General features: G+C 36.4%; 1 protein-coding gene across 1 annotated transcript; it reads left to right on the top strand.

The window, feature by feature from the left end:
* The first annotated feature begins 18,121 nt into the window (after positions 1-18,121).
* Positions 18,122-21,087, top strand: LOC148063611 (phospholipid hydroperoxide glutathione peroxidase-like). Its single transcript, XM_087811510.1, has 7 exons — positions 18,122-18,198; positions 19,566-19,660; positions 19,736-19,880; positions 19,976-20,127; positions 20,388-20,412; positions 20,491-20,550; positions 20,627-21,087. Exons 1-7 carry the CDS (start codon positions 18,130-18,132, stop codon positions 20,657-20,659), a joined length of 579 nt encoding a protein of 192 aa, XP_087667636.1. The 5' UTR covers positions 18,122-18,129; the 3' UTR covers positions 20,660-21,087.
* Positions 21,088-21,864: the final 777 nt, after the last annotated feature.

The following is a 21,864-nucleotide window of genomic DNA, read 5'->3' as shown; positions in this document are numbered from 1 at the left end:
TATCAGTTCTTTAGTTGTACTCCCACATAAAGATGGTCGCTTTAATGCAACCATTTTTTCTTTCTTTTTTTTTGTTAATAATGTTCTCATTTTTTGATTTAGTCCTTTCTCGACCTGAAATATTACTTACTTACCTACCTACCTACCTACCTACCTACCTACCTACCTACCTACCTACCTACCTACCTACCTACCTACCTACCTACCTACCTACCTACCTACCTACCTACCTGCCTGCCTGCCTGCCTGCCTGCCTACCTACCTACCTACCTACCTACCTACCTACCTACCTACCTACCTACCTACCTACCTACCTACCTACCTACCTACCTACCTACCTACCTACCTACCTACCTACCTACCTACCTACCTACCTATCGTTCCTTCCTACCTACCTACCTACCTACCTACCTACCTACCTACCTACCTACCTACCTACCTACCTACCTACCTACCTACCTACCTACCTACCTTCCTACCTACCTACCTACCTACCTACCTACCTACCTACCTACCTACCTACCTATCGTTCCTTCCTACCTACCTACCTACCTACCTACCTACCTACCTACCTACCTACCTACCTACCTACCTACCTACCTACCTACCTACCTACCTACCTACCTACCTACCTACCTACCTACCTACCTACCTATCGTTCCTTCCTACCTACCTACCTACCTACCTACCTACCTACCTACCTACCTACCTACCTACCTACCTACCTACCTACCTACCTACCTACCTACCTACCTACCTACCTACCTACCTACCTACCTACCTTCCTACCTACCTACCTACCTACCTACCTACCTACCTACCTACCTACTTACCTACCTACCTTTTCCTACCTACCTACCTACCTTCCTACCTAACGTTCCTAGCTACCTACCTACCTACCTACCTACCTACCTACCTACCTACCTACCTACCTTCCTTCCTTCCTACCTACCTACCTACCTACCTACCTACCTACCTTCCTACCTACCTTCCTACCTACCTACCTGGATTTAAATAATTGTCATGTATTTTTTGTATTTGTATGTATTTTTGTTTTATTTCATTTTCATTTTGATCAATTATTCATTATTGATATGTCTTCTTTACACTAAGGTCTCTTAGTTCATTTATTATTTAATCCTTTTATTCTGTGCTGTTGCCACAAAAACATATTGTGTTGTGTTTACAAGACTGGTAACAAAAGTGTCTGATTCTGATTCAACTCGGACTCTTCTAACTCTCCAAAAAAACCTGAAAAAACATGTAAAATCTAAGTAAGTATAAACTAAATCTATCATCCATCATCTATCATCTCATTGTTAGCCTCTAGAACCTAAGGTAAATCTAATTAAATCTAAGTAAATCTAAGGTAAATCTAAGTAAAATGTAACTTAAATCCAAGGTGAACCTAAATCTAAGGTAAATCTAAGTAAAAACTAAGGTAAATATAAAATCAATCTAAGAAATCTAAATAAAAGCGAAATAAATCAAAGATAAACAATTTCCCGAAGGAATCCCCCAAGTACACACTTGCGATTGTGAGCCCTTTTTATCAATGTGTTTTCTGTATTTTCATGAATATTTAGGTTGTAGATTATCACTGAAGACATCAAAACTATGAATGAATACACGTGGAATGATGTACTTGAGAAACTAATTAGAAATAACTTATAGTTTAGTTTCTTCAAAGTAGCCTCCTTTTTTTCAATCTACTCCTTTAACGACTTTTTTCTTTTTCTTGATGAGTTCAAGAGGTTAAACTGACATAGTTTTCACTTCACAGGTGTATCTTGTCTCGTGGTACTTTGTGAATTTCTTTTACTTTTTAATGAAGTTGGGTCCTTATACTGGGCATAATAATATTGATAAGGTTCTCAAAGCGACTCTCTCGGGTCCATGAAGTCGCTCACGATGATCAGGGAAACAAAAACGTTGTTTGTTTTGTAAGATCTTTTCGCTCCAACCATTTGTTTTCTCGACACCATTGGGGAACCCGAGGCTACGAGTTCCTTCGATACGGAGGAGGAGCAAAGGTTGTGAAAACGATCAAAAGAACACACTTAACACTACAAAGCTTCTTTTTTATTTATAATGCTAACACTCCCACTATCCCCAGTTGGAGACTGATCAGCCTCCAGATATGCGAGCGCCAGGAAACTTTCATCAGAAAAGCATTGTTGTGCTTCTCTCGTTTGAACAACTGCACTCTGCTCTGAGATAAAGGACAGAAGTGAGACTTAAGTAGAAGGAGTCGGATTCGTTATATATTCCAAGATGTATAAATAGAAGACAGCTGGAACATCCTATAGAACAAAGAGGAATGATCTGCATTTCTTTTCGCGCCGCCACTGAAGGCGGTAACCCTGCCCTGCATCTGTTGCCGGAGCAACCAGAAGACGACATTCCTCCGTAAACCAGTGGAGTGAGACGGATGAAGTGAGGAAGACCTCCTGTGTCTCACTTCACCTGTCTGAGGGTCTCGGCTCTTTCGTCAGTGTCAGGGCCAGAATGCAAAACAGTCGAAGACCTAAAGCTGAAACCAAAAGTTGGCCTGTTCAGTCAGTAAGTACTGGAACATTTTCAAAAAATTGACGGAGATAGAAGGTAATGTTGAGGTACGTTTAAGGAGAAAAATGTTCTACTGATGTGTTTCATGCTTGGCTTGGACTATTTATCGGATTGTCCAAACATTCATTTAACAATGGTCCGACCATTGCCAGAAACTGGCAGCCAGTGAAGCATTTTGAGGATCGAGGAAATGTGAGTTCTTCTACGAGAGCAGGTCAGAATTCTCGCTGCAGAGTTTTGTATTAACTGCAGGCGAGACAGATCCTTCTTGTTTAGACACGAAAATAAACTGTTACAATAGTCCAGACGAGAAGAAACAAACGCATGGATTATAAGATCCAGATCGTTTTGTCAAATTCAACACCCAGGTTTCTCAGGCTCAGTTTGACAGACCTGAGTCACCCAAGTACTGATTCAACCCCTGGAGCTTTATCATCAGGAGAAATAACCAAAGTTTCAGTTTTGTCCACATTAAGCTGCAAAGTGTTTTCACTCAGCCTTTGTTTGATTTCTAGCAAACAATTGACTAAGCTGTTCAGCCTCTGGGGCTCAGTTGGATCAAAAGAGCAGTAGAGCTGGATGTCATCAGCAAAAATGTGATAAGAAACATCAGGAAATCTCTGAATGATTTTACCCAGGGGAATCAAGTACAGAAAAAACCAAAAAGGACCCAAAACAGAACCTTGAGGGACTCCACACAACAGATCAGCCGATTCAGACAGATTTGATTGGCAGGTGTACTGAAACTGGGCCCAGAAAGGTATGACGAAAACCACTGTAACACAGACCCAGACAGTCCCACTTCATCCTTAGTCTTCTCAGCAGGATCTGGTGATCAACTGTGTCAAAGGCTGAGGACAGATCCGAGTATTTACCCGAATCAGCCGACATCATGATGACACTGGACACCTTCAGTAAAGCTGTCTCCGCAGACTGTGACACGAGCACCAAAGATAGAAATGAAGATTTTCTTTGCGTCTTCTGCCACGTTTTTCCTTCATAATCCGCAGCATCAGCTCCAGGGCGAGGGGCCTCAGGGGCCCGCTGATATTTACCCAGGTAAGTAAGTAAGTCATTTATATTTGTAGAGCGCTCCACCAGAATTTAGTCTAAAGGTCATTGATTTTGAGGAAGTGATTAAAGGATGTAGTCGTAGCTCGAGCCAACACACCAAACAAGCAGCGCATCAATAAGTTCCTCTTCAATGTGCTTTTCTAAATGTTCTTTTGTGGTGAAGCAGGGAAATGAAAACACAGATTTGCATGGATGAAGATCAGACCTAGCAACATGATATAAATAGTTCCAGCGTGTCAGAAGGTAATTGTTTGGACCTCAGCTTGTTCTCCTTCATCCAAAGGGTTTCAATATTACGGCTTTTAAATCCAGACCCGTGGCTCCTCCTGGTCCGGAAATAAAAGAAATAAAAGAAACTCTCTGAGAGACATGAGCAATAACCATGGTTCTGATATTCCTGGAACAAGACACAGCAGGGGGTGGAAATTGAAGAGAGGGAGGGTTGATGGAAGAAAATAGACGGAGATAAATAATAAAAAGAAAGAAGACAAGAGGCAATTGTGTGTTGAGGTGGGAACTTTTCAAAGGACAAAGCAGTGGCTGCAGAGCTGAGTCTTGCTGGGAGGCAGCAGGTGAACACGGGGACTTTCACTTTGCCCTTTGTTAGGTTCCCCGTACACTCATGCCCCCTTTTGATCGCCCCTGAGAGCAGAGGTGTGGTGCTTTATACCACTTTCTCTCTCACGACCCATGTCTGTGTCGGCTCAGAACCAGTAATACGGTGTCATTTGCCGCCACAAAAGCCAACAGCTGCTGACTTTTCAAACACGCCGCTCCCCGGAGACGCTTTTTTATTAACAAGATGTCGCCGCAAAAACCACCCCGAGTTCTGACTCTTCTTGTTCTCTGTCACGTTATGAAAGTGGGTTTTCAGAGACGGAAGATTCACCTGCCACTCATCTTCGAACCAGAACACCAATCCTGCTTGTGCTTGTCTTTTCGGGATCACGGTAATGAGAAACAACCCGTCACTGCTTTGTCACGATGACAGAGAAAACAGAGTCAAGAGTTCCTGGAGTCACTTACCCAAAGCTACTGTCGATTTAGTCTATAGTTTAAATGCTGTTTTGTTACATCTCGACCTAAAAGATGCATTTTATGTTCGTCAGTTTCTTTTTCAATCAATATATTAGGGTGATATACTTTTTATTTCACTCATTTTCACTAGAAAGTACCTAATAAAAAGTTATTAAAATAAAATTATAATTATTTTATAGGCTTGTTTGTAGCTACACAGGCTAACATGCTACACAGACAGGAAGTAAATATCGGGTAAATATCGTGAGAGCTCCTAGTGTCGGCTGTATACACAAAAGATGACTGAAATTTGAATTTTATGTTAACCATGACTTTAATTTTATCCTTTCAGTTTTACCTTAGCTGACCAAAAGGCACAAAATAAATCAAACACATTTGTTTTTGGGCCTTCGGGTCACCTTGACCCTGGGATAACACAAGGGTTATGAACATTTGTGATTTTGCACAATATTTAGGACCATACAAAAATAAAAATCAAGATCACGTTAAAGTTGTTTTCAATTGCTAAGGTGCATTGGTCTAAACCGAGGTGACTGGTTTAAAACTCTTAACACAGTCTCACCAGTTAATTTACCAAAACTGTAACTCAGCAAAAAATCATATCTCTCTCCATTTCAACAAAACTCCAGTAAATCGGCTGGAACCACAAAACAATCACTCTTAGCAAACGGATCGACAAAATACTAACGACAAAAAAATGTACATCAAATAAATCTTATATCAAGTAAGAAGCTTATTGTCAGGAGAATCACTATTTAATACAGGACTTTTGTGCAATTTAATTGTATTTAATTTATAGTTTATCCTGTAATATATTGCAACGCAACAGGAATCAGGAAGATTTATTCAGGAACATTGGTGATTTAGGACCATACAAAAAAAAAGAAAGATTCAATTTTCTAATTCAAATTCATACTCTTCAAACTCATTTTCTTTAAAGGGTAGTCAAGTAAGGGTTGAGATTGTTTTCAAGATAAACTGTTCCTTTTAAGAGTTATAGGGGAAAATGTATGTTCATTTTAATGAAAGACTGGAGCTCAGTCGTCTTCATCTTCGTCCAGAAAGACACTTAAAAAACATCAATACACCTCAATACTGCGCGTCTGTAACGTCAATTTTCTATTGAAGCCTAGGCGTGAGGAATTGATCCAAAGGAACTTCAATAAATCTATATTTTAAGCTTGTTTGTAGTAGAAGTTCAAAGAATAATAAGCGATGCAGACAGAAATTACTCCGGGTAAATATCGCGAGCGCTTACAGTGTAGACAGTAGACTGTGTACACTCTAGATATATGGACGTACTTCAACTTTTTCTGAAACAATTCTTCTCGTTGACGCTTCAATACAAGATGGATGTTACAGACGAGCGGTATGGTGGTATTTGGATATTTGGTCGTAGACAACTGAGCATCATTCACTACATTAAAACGAAAAACATTTTTGTCTTTAACTCTAAAAAGGAAAGGATTACTCTGAAAACAATCCGTACTCTTATATTATTCTGTTTTGAGTATGTTTTGAACTGTTTTGAAAAAAGTGTGTTAGCATTTGGAAAATGTGCTGTTAAACGATAGTGTTATTCAGGTGTGAACTAGTGAATGAGAAAAGGCTTCATCCATTTTAGTCACTGAATGCATTTCGTCTGAAAACAGTGAAAAGTGAGACACAGTTCAGCCCACACGTGCGTTTTTGTTTTGCAGATCGTAAACAACAGAGTTTTGAACATAATGCTTCATTTAAAAAAAAACAACTTTAATTAGGTATTTATTTATTTTGTATAGTCTGTTTTGGTCCTCCGTCTATTTAAGTATATATGTATTTTCCGCACTATACGGCGCACAGGATTATAAGGCGCATTAAGCAAAACCAAAGAGTCTGACAAGTCAGTCAGTTAAACTTTATTAAATTAATTGACCTTAACTTTCAACCTCGTTTAGTTGTAAAATGTAAAAAAAAAAACACCCACACATCGTTTTGTTTTTTTTAGAAAATCCGATGCTTTTAAGTGCGCTTAAAAGTCTGGAAAATGCGGTAAAATAATACTTTTATTTTTTAATTAGTCCAATCTGTGATATTTAAAGTATTGTTTCTGCCTCTTCGAGTGTCAGAATAGTTTAACTGCTATGTCGTAAAACTGGTTTACTATGTGTAAGTTTTTTTTTTTAAGATAAAGACATTTTTTGATTTATCTTCCTGGTTTGTTTCTTAAAGTACTTCATATAAAAAAAACTCTATTTGACCCACTGCTGTTAAGTACTTTTGATGGTCACATGACACACACACACACTCCCTTCCCCTGCCCTGGTGGGTTGTGTTTATTTTCATGTATTCATTTTAAATAAAATGTTCAGAGCGCGACAACATGACTCATGATTGTTAACATTAAACTGATCAATGCAAAAAAATATTTGCAAAATAAAAATGTCAAAATGTTACATAGTGCTGCTTTAACACCACATTTCACGATAGTTATTTAATTTAATTTAAATTGTATTTAACTATGTATTAATGTATTTATTGAAGTCACACTGTTGCTTCTGCTCTTTCCAAGTTTTGTGTCTGGTGTTCTTATGCAGCTCTTTGTTCATGTCCATGCCAGGGAGGTTGACGTCAGGATGGGTTGAATGGTTCACTTATTGTTCGAAATAAAAAAAGAGAAACTATATATAATTGTATTGGAGTTCCTTGCAATGATTTCCATGTGATCTACTCCAGGTCTCTGATGGACGACCGACCTTCTTGTTTTTATGTCTAAAACAATCACTAGTCGACCAAAGCGACTGAGACGTTTTATCCTGTGAGTTTATTTTATGAGCAAGAATCTGAAAAAACTGCAGTATTAAAAAATCAAACCCATATTTTTGGTGGCGATTAATTAATTATGATCTGTAATTAATTAATCAAATTAATCTACTATTTAATCTCAATTTTAAAAGGGAAGGTTAAAGCCTTTAACTTTGTTTTAGTCAACAAATGTATTATAGATATAAACAGATATAAACCCACTGCTGTTAAGTTCTTTTGATGGTCACATGACACACACACACACTCCCTTCCCCTGCCCGGGCGTTTTTTTTTCATTTTAATGTATTTATTTTAAATAAAATGTACAGAGCTCGACAACATGAGCAAAATTATAATGTCAAAATGTTACGTAGTGCTGCTTTAATACCACATTCCCCGATTGTATAGTTATTTAATTTAATTTAAATTGTATTTAACTACGTATTGAGGTATTTATTGAAGTCACACTGTGGCTTCTGCTCTTTCCAAAGTTTTGTGTCTGGTGTTCTTATGCAGCTCTTTGTTCATGTCTATGCCAGGGAGGTTGACGTCAGGATGGGTTGAACGGGGACATGCGTGTCATACAAATGTTAATAACGTCAAACTGGGAACATGTGGAGGCGAGCGAGGCTATTCACAAGCTGAATTAAAAAGGTCTGTGCGAGTCAGACTTCTTTCAGGCTCGCGATCAAACACAATTTGTTTTTCTTGATTGTTTCAGTTTCTCTCTTTCACCCTTGACGTTGAGCTATGATTAGAATTCTACCCTTTTTTTTGTGAATGGGAAAACTTGCAATATCAGCTTTAAGGCACCGACCGACTTTAAGTTTGTTTAAATATTTTAATTTGAAATTAATCGACAACAATGAATTGCATAAAAACAGAAAGAAAGAGTACATTTCCTCGCCACAGTGACACATGTTACAGTGAGGATGGATGATTGACTGATGTATTTGTGTGTTTATGCCTTAAAACATTTGTTGCTGACTGGATGGATTGTACTTCCATCATTTGAAATCCACACAAAGATGCCATATATATACTTTGAGAAATACGCGCCTCATTTCCTGTTTGTTTTAATGTTGTCGCTCTTATGGTTTTGAAATTGTAATTTATTTTATGGTTATGCTTTTTTGTGATCTGCATTTATTTTTATGGTTGCTCTTTTATGTTTAATTTTGAATTGTATATATGTGAATGTTCTTTTACTTTTTTGGATGTGTTTGTTTTTCCGTCAATCTGCTTTTATTTTCGTGAGTGTACCCCTATTTTTATTTTTCGTCAACATGCTTCATGGTTTGTGAACGGGCTTTTCTTTTAGTGAACGTGCTCATATTTTTGTAAATGTGCTTTTAATTGTGTATATATGCTTTTATTTTTATGGTTGTTCTTTTTACTTTTTAATTTTGAATTCTGAATATTTTTACTTTTTTGGATGTGTTTGTTTTTCTGTAAATCTGCTTTTATTTTCGTGAGTGTACCCCTATTTTTGCAAGTGTGCTTTTATTTTCTCAAATGTGCTTTTATTTTTGTGAACGTATTTTTATTCTTTTGAATGTCCTATGTTTTTTTTGAACAGGCCTATATTTTTCGTAAACATGCGTCAATGTTTGTGAACGTAAACGTGCTTTTATTTCTATGGCTGTGATTTCATTTTTGGGATGTGCTTTTATTTTTGTGAATTTGTTGTATTTAACGAATGTTCTTTTATTTTTGTGAATGTGTTTTATTTAAACAATGTTCTTTTATTTTTGTGAAAGTACATTAATATTTGTGGTTTTTCAGTTCTTTTTTTATAATGTTCTTTCATTTTTGTCAATCTGGTTTTTTGCTTTTATTTTTATGGTTGTGCTTTTATTTTTGTAAATATGCTTTCACCTGTGGGGTGGCTACTGTTTTTGTTCCCCCTTCATTTTACTTGCATCTCTCCTAATCTGTTTTGAACCATAAACTCCAGATTTAACAGGATCCGTCTCTTCAACACATCCTAGTAAATTACCCATGATCCTCCCTGATCGTCACGTCTTTGGAGTTCGTGCCTAAAGGTGAGATTTCTTTCAGACATCCTGGCGAGATTCATTGCAAAAGGTTCTCAGGTTGAGTCACACGAGTGTCGAGGAGTTTAGAAAAGACGTCAGAAGAAGCATCAGAATAGAACGAGTGTACGTTAGTAACGCTCGGACTGCAGACCCTCCGTCCGTCGACGGCTTCTCTTCTGAAACCACTGCTGACACCTCATTGCTCCTCAGCAGGGATCGTGTAAATGCTTAATGAGCTGTAGCTACTTCCTTCCAGACGTATCATTTCCAATTAAAGCTGAAGACGTCAACTGACCCGGCATCGCATTCTATTCATCCAAAGCACACGAAAAACACTTTCTCTGCAGCAATGATGGTTTTTTAAATAAATGTCTTTATAAACATTCAGATGCAGTGCTTCAAAAAGTCCTTATTCCATATAAATGATGCTCAATCACACATTGATACAAAGACTCTATTAGTTGGAAGACACACACATACAGCACACCATCATCTGCATACAATCAAATATACAAAGATGCAAATACACAAACATCTTGTCCAGAGCTCGTGCCGATTCATGTTTTTTCATGAACTTAATAGTATATTTGCAGGTCATGCTATTGTATTTTTACTTGTTTCTATCTGAACGTCAGCCCGTGAATAGAATCCTGAAGTTCAATTTGTCCGCGCTACAGAACAGGTTTGTGACTCATGGGTTAAGTGTCTATAAATGTGGCTTATTGGTCGAAATAAAAAAAGAGAAACTATATATAAGTATATATATATTGTATTGAAGTTCTTTGCAACGATTTCCATGTGATCTACTCCAGGTCTCTGATGGACGACCGACCTTCTTGTTTTTATGACTAAAACAATCACTAGTCGACCAAAGCGACTGAGACGTTTTATCCTGTGAGTTTATTTTATGAGCAAGAATCTGAAAAAACTACAGTATTAAAAAATCAAACCCAGATTTTTTTGGTGGCGATTAATTAATTATGATCAGTTATTAATTAATTAAATTAATCTACTTTTTAATCTCAATTTTAAAATGGAAGGTGAAAGCCTTCAACTTTGTTTTAGTCAACAAATGTATTAAAGATATAAACAGATATATAAATGTATATGTAAGAAAAAGTAAAGAAAAGTAAATTCATTTTTTTGTTCTATTAATTAAATTCTGTTTGTTGAGAACTGTTGCCTGTAACTGTAGTCCAACAGCAGGGCTGAATATTATGAAGGACCATAAATGACATTATTCTAAATAAATGTATAAAAACATAACTAAATGTACAAATATATAATTACTTTTATAAATAACTAAAAAGAAACTACATTTATAAATACATAACTAAATTTATAACTACATTTATAAATACATAACTAAATATAAAACTGCATTTATAAATACATAACTAAATATATAACTACATTTAAAAATACATAACTAAATATATAACTACATTTATAAATACATAACTAAATATATAACTACATTTATAAATACATAACTAATTATAAAACTACATTTATAAACACATAACTAAATATAAAACTACATTTATAAAAACATAACTAAATATATAGTGACATTTATAAATACATAACTAAATATATAACTACATTTAAAAATACATAACTAAATATATAACTACATTTATAAATACATAACTAAATATATAACTACATTTATAAATACATAACTAAATATATAACTACATTTATAAATACATAACTAATTATAAAACTACATTTATAAACACATAACTAAATATAAAACTACATTTATAAAAACATAACTAAATATATAGTGACATTTAAAAATACATAACTAAATATATAACTACATTTATAAATACATAACTAATTATAAAACTACATTTATAAACACATAACTAAATATAAAACTACATTTATAAAAACATAACTAAATATATAGTGACATTTATAAATACATAATTAAATGTTTGAATAAATAAATAAATGTTTTTTCATTTTTGTCGAACTCTGTTATTTCTATGTATATACAGTATATAAATGAAATTATTTATGTATTTAGTTATTTCAGCATTTATTTATCAAGAATAAATTAAAGACACATTTTAAAAATACATAAATAAATAAAGGTTGAAATAAAAAAATATATCAATAATTTAATACAAATAAGTAACGTATGAATGTATATATTAATAGAAATAACACTGTGCTTCGAATAAAATCAGAAGTTATTAATTAATTCAAACATTTATTTATTTATTTATTTATTCATGCATTGATAATGATGTGATTTATTGTACTTTATACAACATTGATGTGTTCTTTTGTCAAAATATATGGATAATAAATGATGTTAACGTAAGTATTATATGATTTCCTAAGATACTTCATTGTCCACTTTAAGGAGTTGCTGACCATAGTATTTTACACAGACAACACAAATAGAAACACAAAAAAAGACTTAACAGAAACTTGCAAGAGATTCACTTATTAAGTTATAGATTAATGGCAAATGAATCACGTAAAAAAATGTCACAATTAATTAAAAATGATAATAAAAAGGCGAGAATTCTGATAAAGTTTGTGAACAAACAGACAAACATCTTGTTCTAACTCTGTCATGATGTCAAAGATCGAGGAATGCAAACCTAAAATAGACTCTAATTAGTCCCACCAACAGGGGGCGTCGCCACATTCTTAGTTTGATAAGCAGTTTTGTCACATCTTCAGGTGCGTTATTTTTAAACTTCCGCCTCGGAGCGACCGCGTCACGAGCAGCCAATCACGATCCCGCGTCGTTAATGATCTCCTCTCCAGGTGGACGGACGGAGCGGATCCGGACTGTCGGGATGCAGTCATGAGAAACAGGCTGCAGGATGCAGTTGCCGTGCCAACAGAGCCCCTTCGGAGTCCACCGGCGGAACGCTAAAGACTCCCTGCCTATGTAAATATAGTTTACCATCTGTTTTCATTACGCTCCGAAGTGTTCCCGGATAAACTTTTGGCCGTGATTTGAAACTTCCATCGGAAGAGTTCAACGTTTACTTCCTTTTTAAATGAAGAAACACAAACTCACTGTCAATTTTTGTGTTTTTTTTTTTACTACATATGTGACTATTCAACATCTAATGAACCTTTTGTAAAACAGCTTCTTTTTTTAAATGTAGATGAAATAAAAAAAATGCAAACTTGTTGCTTAGGAACAGTAAGACACCGCAACCCCAACTTATCTTAAAGCGTGTGTTCCCATCTCCAGAGGTGCACACGTGGTGCGTGAACGCGGGAATGTGTGAGTGTGTGTGAAGGAGAGTCAGCAGAGGTTGTTTCTAGGCAACTGATTTTTCTTCTTTTTTTTTTCCTACATCAAACTTGTTTGTTTCTCTCTCTTTCCCATCTCCACCTATTAATCATGTGCTTTCCGTAAATGTGATTTTACCGTCATTTAGTCTGGCTTCGCTCTCCGGAGAGAGAGAGACCCGGGCTAAAACTATTCCACATGTTTTTTGTTGTTTTGGGCAGAAAAAAAAACAGATTTCCAAGATTGACTTGTGCATGAGACGCACTTTGAGCCTAACTAGAAAAATCCGTGCTGTGTCTCAAATCGCATACTAGCGTACTAAAAGTTAGTATTTTTAGTGCGTTAGTGCGTCTCAATTCTTAGTATGCGAAATTTAGTGCGCCATGCACACTAAATTGGCGTACTAACACGCCCACAAAACTGAGTATGGTTCGATAGACACTAACCACACTAAACAGCCGCCATCTTAGTGACGTTTTAAACGGAAGTTACATCATATATAAAATAGAAAGGCGCTATATAAATAGAGATTATTATTATTATTATTATTATTATATATATTCATATACTTACAGGTGCATTTTCCGCAGCAGTAGGAGGACAAACACGTCTTCGGTGCTGATACCAGCTTAAATATCTCGCGAATATTTCGATTCTCATATTTTTTCTTTATTTCTTTTTCCAAACTTGCAAAACGTGCTGCCAGCAGGTGGCGATAGCGTTCAAACAGCTGGTTGAAATCATCGTTAAATAGAAGTAGAAGAAGAAGCTGTCATGTGATTTCCGGTTAGTGTGTAGCAGCAGTGTTTGATTTGAGACATACTATCTGTGGAGAATTTGCGTACTAGTTAGTATGTACACTATCCTGATGCATACTAACTTCTAGTATACTAAGAGTAGTATGCGATTTGAGACACAGCACAAGTCTTTTATAAAGTAGCTCCTGCATTTTTTTTAAAGTTGATCTGAGGCAATAAATACTTTCATATCAGCGAGAAAAACAAAACACAGTCGGCGTCGAGAACATCAACTAATTACTGCATCCACACCCCGCCGCTACACACACACACACACACACACACACACACACACACATGGAGATGGTTCTGACGTCTTCACCGCTTTGATTACAAATGGAAGCGACTGTGTTTGAGGAGTCTAATTGGAGTCTTTGGCCAGGATTGTTGCAGGTGAAAAGTTGTGCTGGATTTAACACTAATTAAATGTCTCTACAGAGAGAAGACATGACCTCGGGTTCTCTGCACTCGTTCTATCGGAGGACAAGACTTCCCGGCGCGCTCGCTAACAGGGGAGTGAGTCCACATGCGGCTCCTCTTTAATTGGCAGTCGTTTATACGCTCGTATCCGGAGCGACCTGTCAGTTCGGTGGGATCCCTGTCTCTTCCCGTGAGCTGATGATGAGGGTCCCAGTGGCATTAGCATCTCCGAGTGACTCCACGGAGCCCCCCCCAAATCAATGTGGCCCTCAGCGGTTTGTCAATGACGAGACCATTAAATTAGATGTATATATATATATATATATACAGGAATAATGAGATGTTTTTTTTCTTCACTGAATTCAACATTTATGGAGATGGAAGAGGACAGAGGGATGACAAAACGTCGTCTTTTACTTAGACAAAGACAGGTTTTATAAAATCCTTTAAATGTTTGTCAACTTCATCTTGTACATTAAACATTCTTACCCATCCATCTATAACTCATCTTTTTGAATCTACTTGTGTCTCATCACTGGCTCGTATAGTTCAACAGGTAAACAAACGGATCTATACTGCGAACATGTAGGTTCGTACTCTGCGATCTACATTGTAATTCTGATATAGTTATTTTAATGGATCTTATTGTGTTACTGCAACAGGACTTGCACTGTTTTTAAGTCATTCAAAATATGCATTTAACAGTGTAAGAAGCAAAACATTCCCATAGTACAGAGCTCTGGACATGACAACAACATGACAAGAATTCATGGCCACTAAATTATCCTAGTTGAAATTCAATCACAAAATTCAATTTTGTAGGTACAAATAATGATCTATGACCACAAAATACAAACTTGTGGCCACGAAACACAAATTTGTGGCTACGAAATACAATTTTGTGGCTATTAAATACAATTTTGTAGCTACAAATACTAATCTCAAACCACAAAATACAAATGTGTAGGTACAAAATAATATTCTGTGGCCACAAAATACTCATCTGTGGCCACGAAATACAAATTTGTAGCTACAAAATGCTAATCTGTTTTTGGATTTGGTGACATCATCCAATTTGGTTTAATTATCTACTTCCAATTCATCTCAAGCCAGTATAGATAAAATGGTAGAGCAAGATGATGGTTCAAATCCCTCACTTGGCTTTGTAATGTATGTAGTTATTATATAGACCTTATTAAGTTGTAACTGCAGTAGCAGACTTGTTCTCTCCAGGCCTTTTTTTATTCACCGGTATTCTTTTTTATCTGATTATGGTTGTAACCTTTCTGTGTGGAGTTTTGAAAGTTTTTCCCGTGTTTTACGTGGGTTTACTCTGGACATTCCAATTTCCTCCTAAAGTCCAAAAACAAACAGGTTGATTGGGAACTTGGGGAAATTGCCCGTATGTATGAGTATGTATGAGTGTGAGTGAATGGTTGTGTGTCTTTTTCTTTATTTTTGGGATCTTCATATATGTGTATGACTGAGTTACAAGTGTATATAAGTAACATTCAACCTGACCCCAATAACTCTACAAAGTAGTTTCCTGTTTTTGTGGATTCAGAATATGGTCACTCTAGATAATGGCCTTCATTTTCTGGAGCCATTGGAGAGACGATCAGTTAACAAACACATGTGGGAGGAAACCAGAGTGTCTAGAGTGAAAGCATGTGTGCCACACAGACCTTCTAGCAGTGAAGCTTCCACACAAATCACGACATACATTTGCTACCAAAATGTTCTCTTCTGCTTTTGCTCTAGAAATATTGGAATATTGACTTGATTGATCTAAAAAATTAAAAGTTTAAAAAATGTTTTATTTTTTTATTATTGAAATAGAATATAAACCTGAAAATATTTTGATTTTTATTGTTATTTAAAAAAATCTAATTCAACCTTTCGTGATTTATTATTAAATGGATTTATTCAATAACATTTTTTTTTATATATATATATACAGTGAAGAAAATAGGTATTTGAACACCCTGCTATTTTGCAAGTTCTCCCACTTAGAAATCATGGAGGGGTCTGAAATTTTCATGGTAGGTGCATGTCCACTGTGTGATAATCTGAATAAAAAAATCCAGAAATCACAATCTATGATTTTTTAACAATTTATTCGTGTGATACAGCTGAAAATAAGTATTTGAACACCTGTCTATCAGCTAGAATTTTGACCCTCAAAGACCTGTTAGTCCGCCTTTAAAAGTCCTCCTCCACTCCACTGTATTATCCTGAATCAGATGGACCTGTGTGAGGCTGTTAGCTGCATAAAGACACCTGTCCACTCCATACAATCAGTAAGACCCAAACATTCAGCATGGCTAAGAGCAAAGAGCTGTCCGAAGACACCAGAGACAAAATTGTACAACTCCACAAGGCTGGAAAGGGCTACGGAGAAATTGCCAAGCAGCTGGGTGAAAAAAGGTCCACTGTTGGAGCAATCATTCGAAAATGGAAGAAGCTAAACATGACGGTCAATCTCAATCGGAGTGGAGCCCCATGCAAGATATCACCTCGTGGGGTCTCAATGATGCTAAGAAAGGTGAGGAATCAGCCCAGAACTACACGGCAGGACTTGGTCAATGACCTGAAAAGAGCTGGGACCACCGTTTCCATGGTCACTGTTGGTAATACACTACGACGTCATGGTTTGAAATCATGCATGGCACGGAAGGTTCCCCTGCTTATATATATAAAATAATTTGTATATTTTTATATACATGGATATGGAATTCAATTGTTTAAAAAATGCTTAAAAGAAATCAAGTAAAATAACTGGACCACTTCAATTAAAAAGATACAGGTTCAACATTTGAAAAGTTAAATTCAAATTTTCAATATTCTGATATCACTTTCAGTTCAATCATTTTGAATCAGTGAAGTTGTTTTTCACCTTAAATATAGTTTGAGTTTTCAGACTTCTGTGTCAGAGCTCAAGACCTCCAGATGACATCTCTTCTCATGAAGGAACTCTCAGTTCCTCTAAACCCAGATGAGCATCTGTGTACTTCTTTCATCACTGCAAAAACACTTCACCTTCCTGTTTTTCTTCAAAGATTTCTGAGAATGTTTGGTAAACGCACACATTTGTAGCTCAGAAACTGTGGTGCAAACATCAGCGACCATGAGGTCACTGTGACCCAGCTTTAGCCAATGGTAGGTGACAACGAAACATGAAGTCACATGTGGTCGAGAACATCTAATAACAAACCAATATATGCTCGCACACCAGATCAGGCGACAGACTATGTTCCCACTGAAATCTTACTATAAATCAAACACATCCAATTTACACTTTGTTAGTAAAAAATGTGGGAAAAAGCTCCATGTTGAGAAGAGAAGAGCGAGACACAAGATGTTCACATCAAGAATTGATATTCCAATGTGAAGCCAAAGAATCAGACTGTGATGAGTAACACTGTCCAGCGTCAGCTACACAAACATGCTCACATTTGTACTGTTGTACATTATTTCTATCCACTTTAAACACTAAAAACTATAAAATTGTATTCGTTATTTTGTTTTTACGCATTGAAACTCGAGCTATAAACCGTTTCATGGACGGAATTTAATGGTTGGGTTCAAATAGAGATCTGTTATTGTTTTGTGGGAATAGTCTGATGCCTCAAAAATATTAACAAGATTTTTAAAAATAGAAATAATGAATTTTCCGTTCCGTCGCCACTGTTAAATATATTCCTCGTTCAACAGCGTCCCCTGTCGGAATAATGCGGTAGTTTAAAATTAAATAATCCAGTCTTTGAAAAATAAAGATAGATGCAATATTTGTGTTTTTTTACGTGATACATAAAAACATCATAATTTATAAAGAATACGTGGACATTTAATTATGATGCCAAAACGTGCTTGACTTGGAGTTTGTCACAACTATAGTTTTAATGTAATCTTAACCAAATTTAAATAAAGTTAATAAACAAAAAAAGCAATATAATATTTACCGAAATTCAAACTATTCAAAAATTATTTAAACAATAAATAAAGAGTATTTATCTTTGATTTATCAAACAGATCAAGCTATGTTTACATTTCGATGCTGCGCCTGCGCAGTGAGCGCCCTCCATCGGTCGGTGGGCGTGGTTTCACACCACGTGACCGGTCGGGTCGAAGCATGATGCTTCTGCTCAGATCCGCTCTGTTTCTGGGCCTGGCAGGTAACCGGGGAGTGACGAGGAGCATGGTAGGTTCCAAACGGTTGTCTGCGTGTGTCTACGTGTTGTCTGTGATGTCGCTTTTGTGTATCTAATATGTTCACACAACCGTGTAACGGTTCTGGATGACTTTAGGGGCTATTTTAGGAGCGGTGTCACCGAGAAATAGGTCCGACTTAGATGACGCTTGTTATTATTAGCTCTTCGCTTAGATGACTTGATGCTTCATTCATACGATGGCCTCCAATAACACATGTATTCTTAAGTTTTTTTTAATTTAAGTAATATGTTCAATTTTACCTCAATAGTTCATTTAAAAAAAAGCCCTGCGTGGTCTGAATTGACATCATCCCACAGGAAGATCATAAGATATAATTGACTAATGTAAAGTGTAGTATTGTTATTATCTCTATCTGTCAAGTGTGGCCCGCCCTACTTATCTTATGAGGCTGTTCAAAGTGCACTGGGTACAAGTGAGATGAGTTATCTGCTTCTTAAGTCATTCATTGACTAAAGGCACTAAAGGTTTTTAAATTTAAAAATAATCGTTATTGCGATTGTTGTAAACACAACATGATTTTTTGTGGTGGCAGTATTGAAGAAAATGAGGAAATAAGATAACGCACAAAAATAAGCATATGATTTCCATAAAACCAGTATTATCAGAAGGCCCTGGTGAAGTCCATTCCTGTGATGCAAATATCACTTCCCTGTGTTACATATTGAGAAAGTTATGGATTATTAAAACCTAAACTCAATTTCTGGTTAACTTCCTTTAAACAAAGTCAATAGGGTTCAATATTTTAGACCTTTTTGTTTAATTGTCCCACTTTTTTAAAGTCATAATTTGCTACATTTTTACCCCATTTTAAAAGAACAACAAGAAACTGAAAATAGGTTTCCGTATTTAATGATGATGTTAAGATATCTTTTATTAATTAATAATGTTAATACGTTAAATTAGAATGTGACTCTCAAAATATGCACAAAAAAATCAAATGAATAGCTCAGATACAATAAACATGCCATAAGTTGTTTACATATACACTGAACTGGATAAACCATAGTAATGGTTTATTTTTAATGTATTAGATTCATGAAATTAGTGTTGAAAAAGGACAATTTCAGTGGCTAGAAATCGACCAGGCAATTGTCCAGTCCAAAATATAAGTATGTGAAATGTAAAAGATGGCTGTCTTACGAAGTATATCTTATAATATAAAAGGGATTTCAATTAAGATTTTGTTCGTCTTTTTTCCAGGGAGTTTTGTCAAGTGAAAACCAGATGATTGTTCAGATGATTTGTGTTGATACCATACAGAACTATTGTCATTATCTTTAATCTGCGTCTTGTCTGGACCTGTTGACAAAAAAGCGATGCCTTGTGTTTGTACAGTGTGCCCAAGCAAGTGACTGGCAAAGTGCCAAAACCATCTATGAGTTTTCTGCCAAGGACATAGATGGTGCTGATGTGTCCCTTGAAAATTACAGGTAAATAAATGGAGTAACAAGTAAATGTTAGAAATTATCAAAGTAGTTTGTGACTCGTTTCTGTTTTCTCTCCAGGGGCTACGTTTGCATCATCGTAAACGTCGCCTCTAAATGAGGAAAGACTCGCGTAAACTACACTGAGCTGACGGAAATGCACGATTCGTTAGCAAAGGATGGTTTGCGCATCCTTGCCTTCCCTTGTAACCAGTTTGGAGGACAGGTAAACAAACGCAAAAATAACAAAAAACAACGGATGAGCAACTCTTGGGTAAAAATAACTTATTGCTGCATTTGTTTTGTTTTTTTGTGGGGCAGGAGCCTGGAACAAATGAAGAAATCAAGGAGTTTGCCAAAGGTTTTGGTGCCAATTTCGACCTCTTCAGCAAGATCGAGGTGAACGGAGATAACGCTCACCCTCTCTGGAAGTGGATGAAGGCGCAGCCGAAAGGCAAAGGAACCCTCGGAAAGTAAGAACTTGTTATTATGATTCATTGTGGTGTGAGCGACTGCTTGCATCATCTTTGTTTCTTTATAATTTATTTCGCCTTGTGTAACTTGCAAAGACCCACAACCATCAAGATTACTCTTATAACTTTCTTATTAAATGTAAAAGTTGATGTAGAAACTTGTTCTTCACTTATAAATACAAACAATAATCCCATTAGTTAATAGAATCACCGCAGAATGATATGATGGTCAACCTCTAATCATTTTTCTTCTTTTGCAGCAACATCAAGTGGAACTTCACAAAGGTACCTTACGAAAAACAAATCTATGTTATTAACATTTAATTAAAAAATAAATCTAAACTTGTTTTAATGTCTCTTCAGTTTCTGATAAACAAAGAAGGGGTGGTGGTGAAGAGATACGGACCCACAGATGATCCTAAAGTAAGTTAAGAGTTTAATCGGGGCCAAAAAACTGTAGACTTCAGTTTCCAACCATGACTTCTGTTTTTTTCTTCAGGTGGTGCGAAAAGATCTACCCTCATACCTGTAATATAACTAGATTCTAATACGTGTTGGACTCCAGGCTTCTCATGCTGTTAGCGGTTCTGGTGTGTGTGAGTTAGTGGGCCAGTGACGGTCTGTCCGTAAACCCGACACAGGGGAGGGCAGGCCTGATGACTTCTCGTGCAAATATTTTTCCACAGAGTTTCCTCACACCAGAACCTGCCAGACATGTATGAATGCTTGTTTGTCTGCAGAAGAGACGCTTCATTTTAACGCCATTCCTACCGGACTGAATTTGAGATGTGTGTAGAGCTACTGAGGATCTGAGCAAACGTGTTGTATTTAGAGGTTATACACAATAATGACTGACTTGTGTCAAAAATCATGCACTATAACTGAAATCCGCACGGGTACACCAACGTCTGTTTGTTTGTGAAATATTTGAATAAAAAAATTGCGTTGGTTAACTGTGAACTGGAGTATAAAAGTGTTTTGTGTCCTTTTAAAATGGTGTCAATGTTTTCACAGACCAGTGGCACGACCTGCAAATACCAAACGTTCAATTTTATAAAAGTACATCTCGCCATAATACTGAATTGGCAGATTTTTTTAAAGGGCTCCAAGATACAGAAAGTCCCTCATCATGACCATCTTTAAAATCATTACTAAATAAATCTCTGCGAATAAGAGGTTACGAGAGCGGAGCCCATTATGACGCAATAATGGGCTTCACTCCTCCAGCCAGCTGTAATCGTGCCCTGCTTTGTTTATACAATGAGTCCATAGGAGGTGGAGACTTCCGTGATTGTTTACATGCGGTAACAAACGCCAATGCTTGAGCGGTCACAGCAGAGTGGGTGTGGTTATGGTAACCAAGATTTCATCACCAGAAAAATTAAGCTTTTCAGTGGGTGGGGCTTAAGTGCATTTTCTAATGTATTTTTTTTAAATGAAAAGAGCGTTTTATACATACAGACACATACTGATGAGTACAATAGAGGTCCAAGATATATTTAAGAGACTTAAATCAACACATTTTTTTAAGTAAACTTGACCAAACTAGTGTCTTGATATCTCAAGAATCACATGCTAATATAGTATTAGACCTAGTACAGGTCCCCGGCCTGGTAGTTGGGGGACCCCTGTCTTAAAAGACTTCCTTTACGTGCATAAGGTGAATTAAACTCTTGCCAAGATCAACTCCGAGTCACTCACGGATGGCTTAGCTTGACGGAAGATTCATGCAACTCT

This window comes from Callionymus lyra, chromosome 16 (assembly GCF_982586985.1).
Source record: "Callionymus lyra chromosome 16, fCalLyr1.hap1.1, whole genome shotgun sequence".
Classification (NCBI taxonomy): Eukaryota; Metazoa; Chordata; class Actinopteri; order Syngnathiformes; family Callionymidae; genus Callionymus; species Callionymus lyra.
The sequence above is the reverse complement of the archived record's forward strand: the minus strand, read 5'-3'. Positions and strand labels throughout refer to the sequence as shown.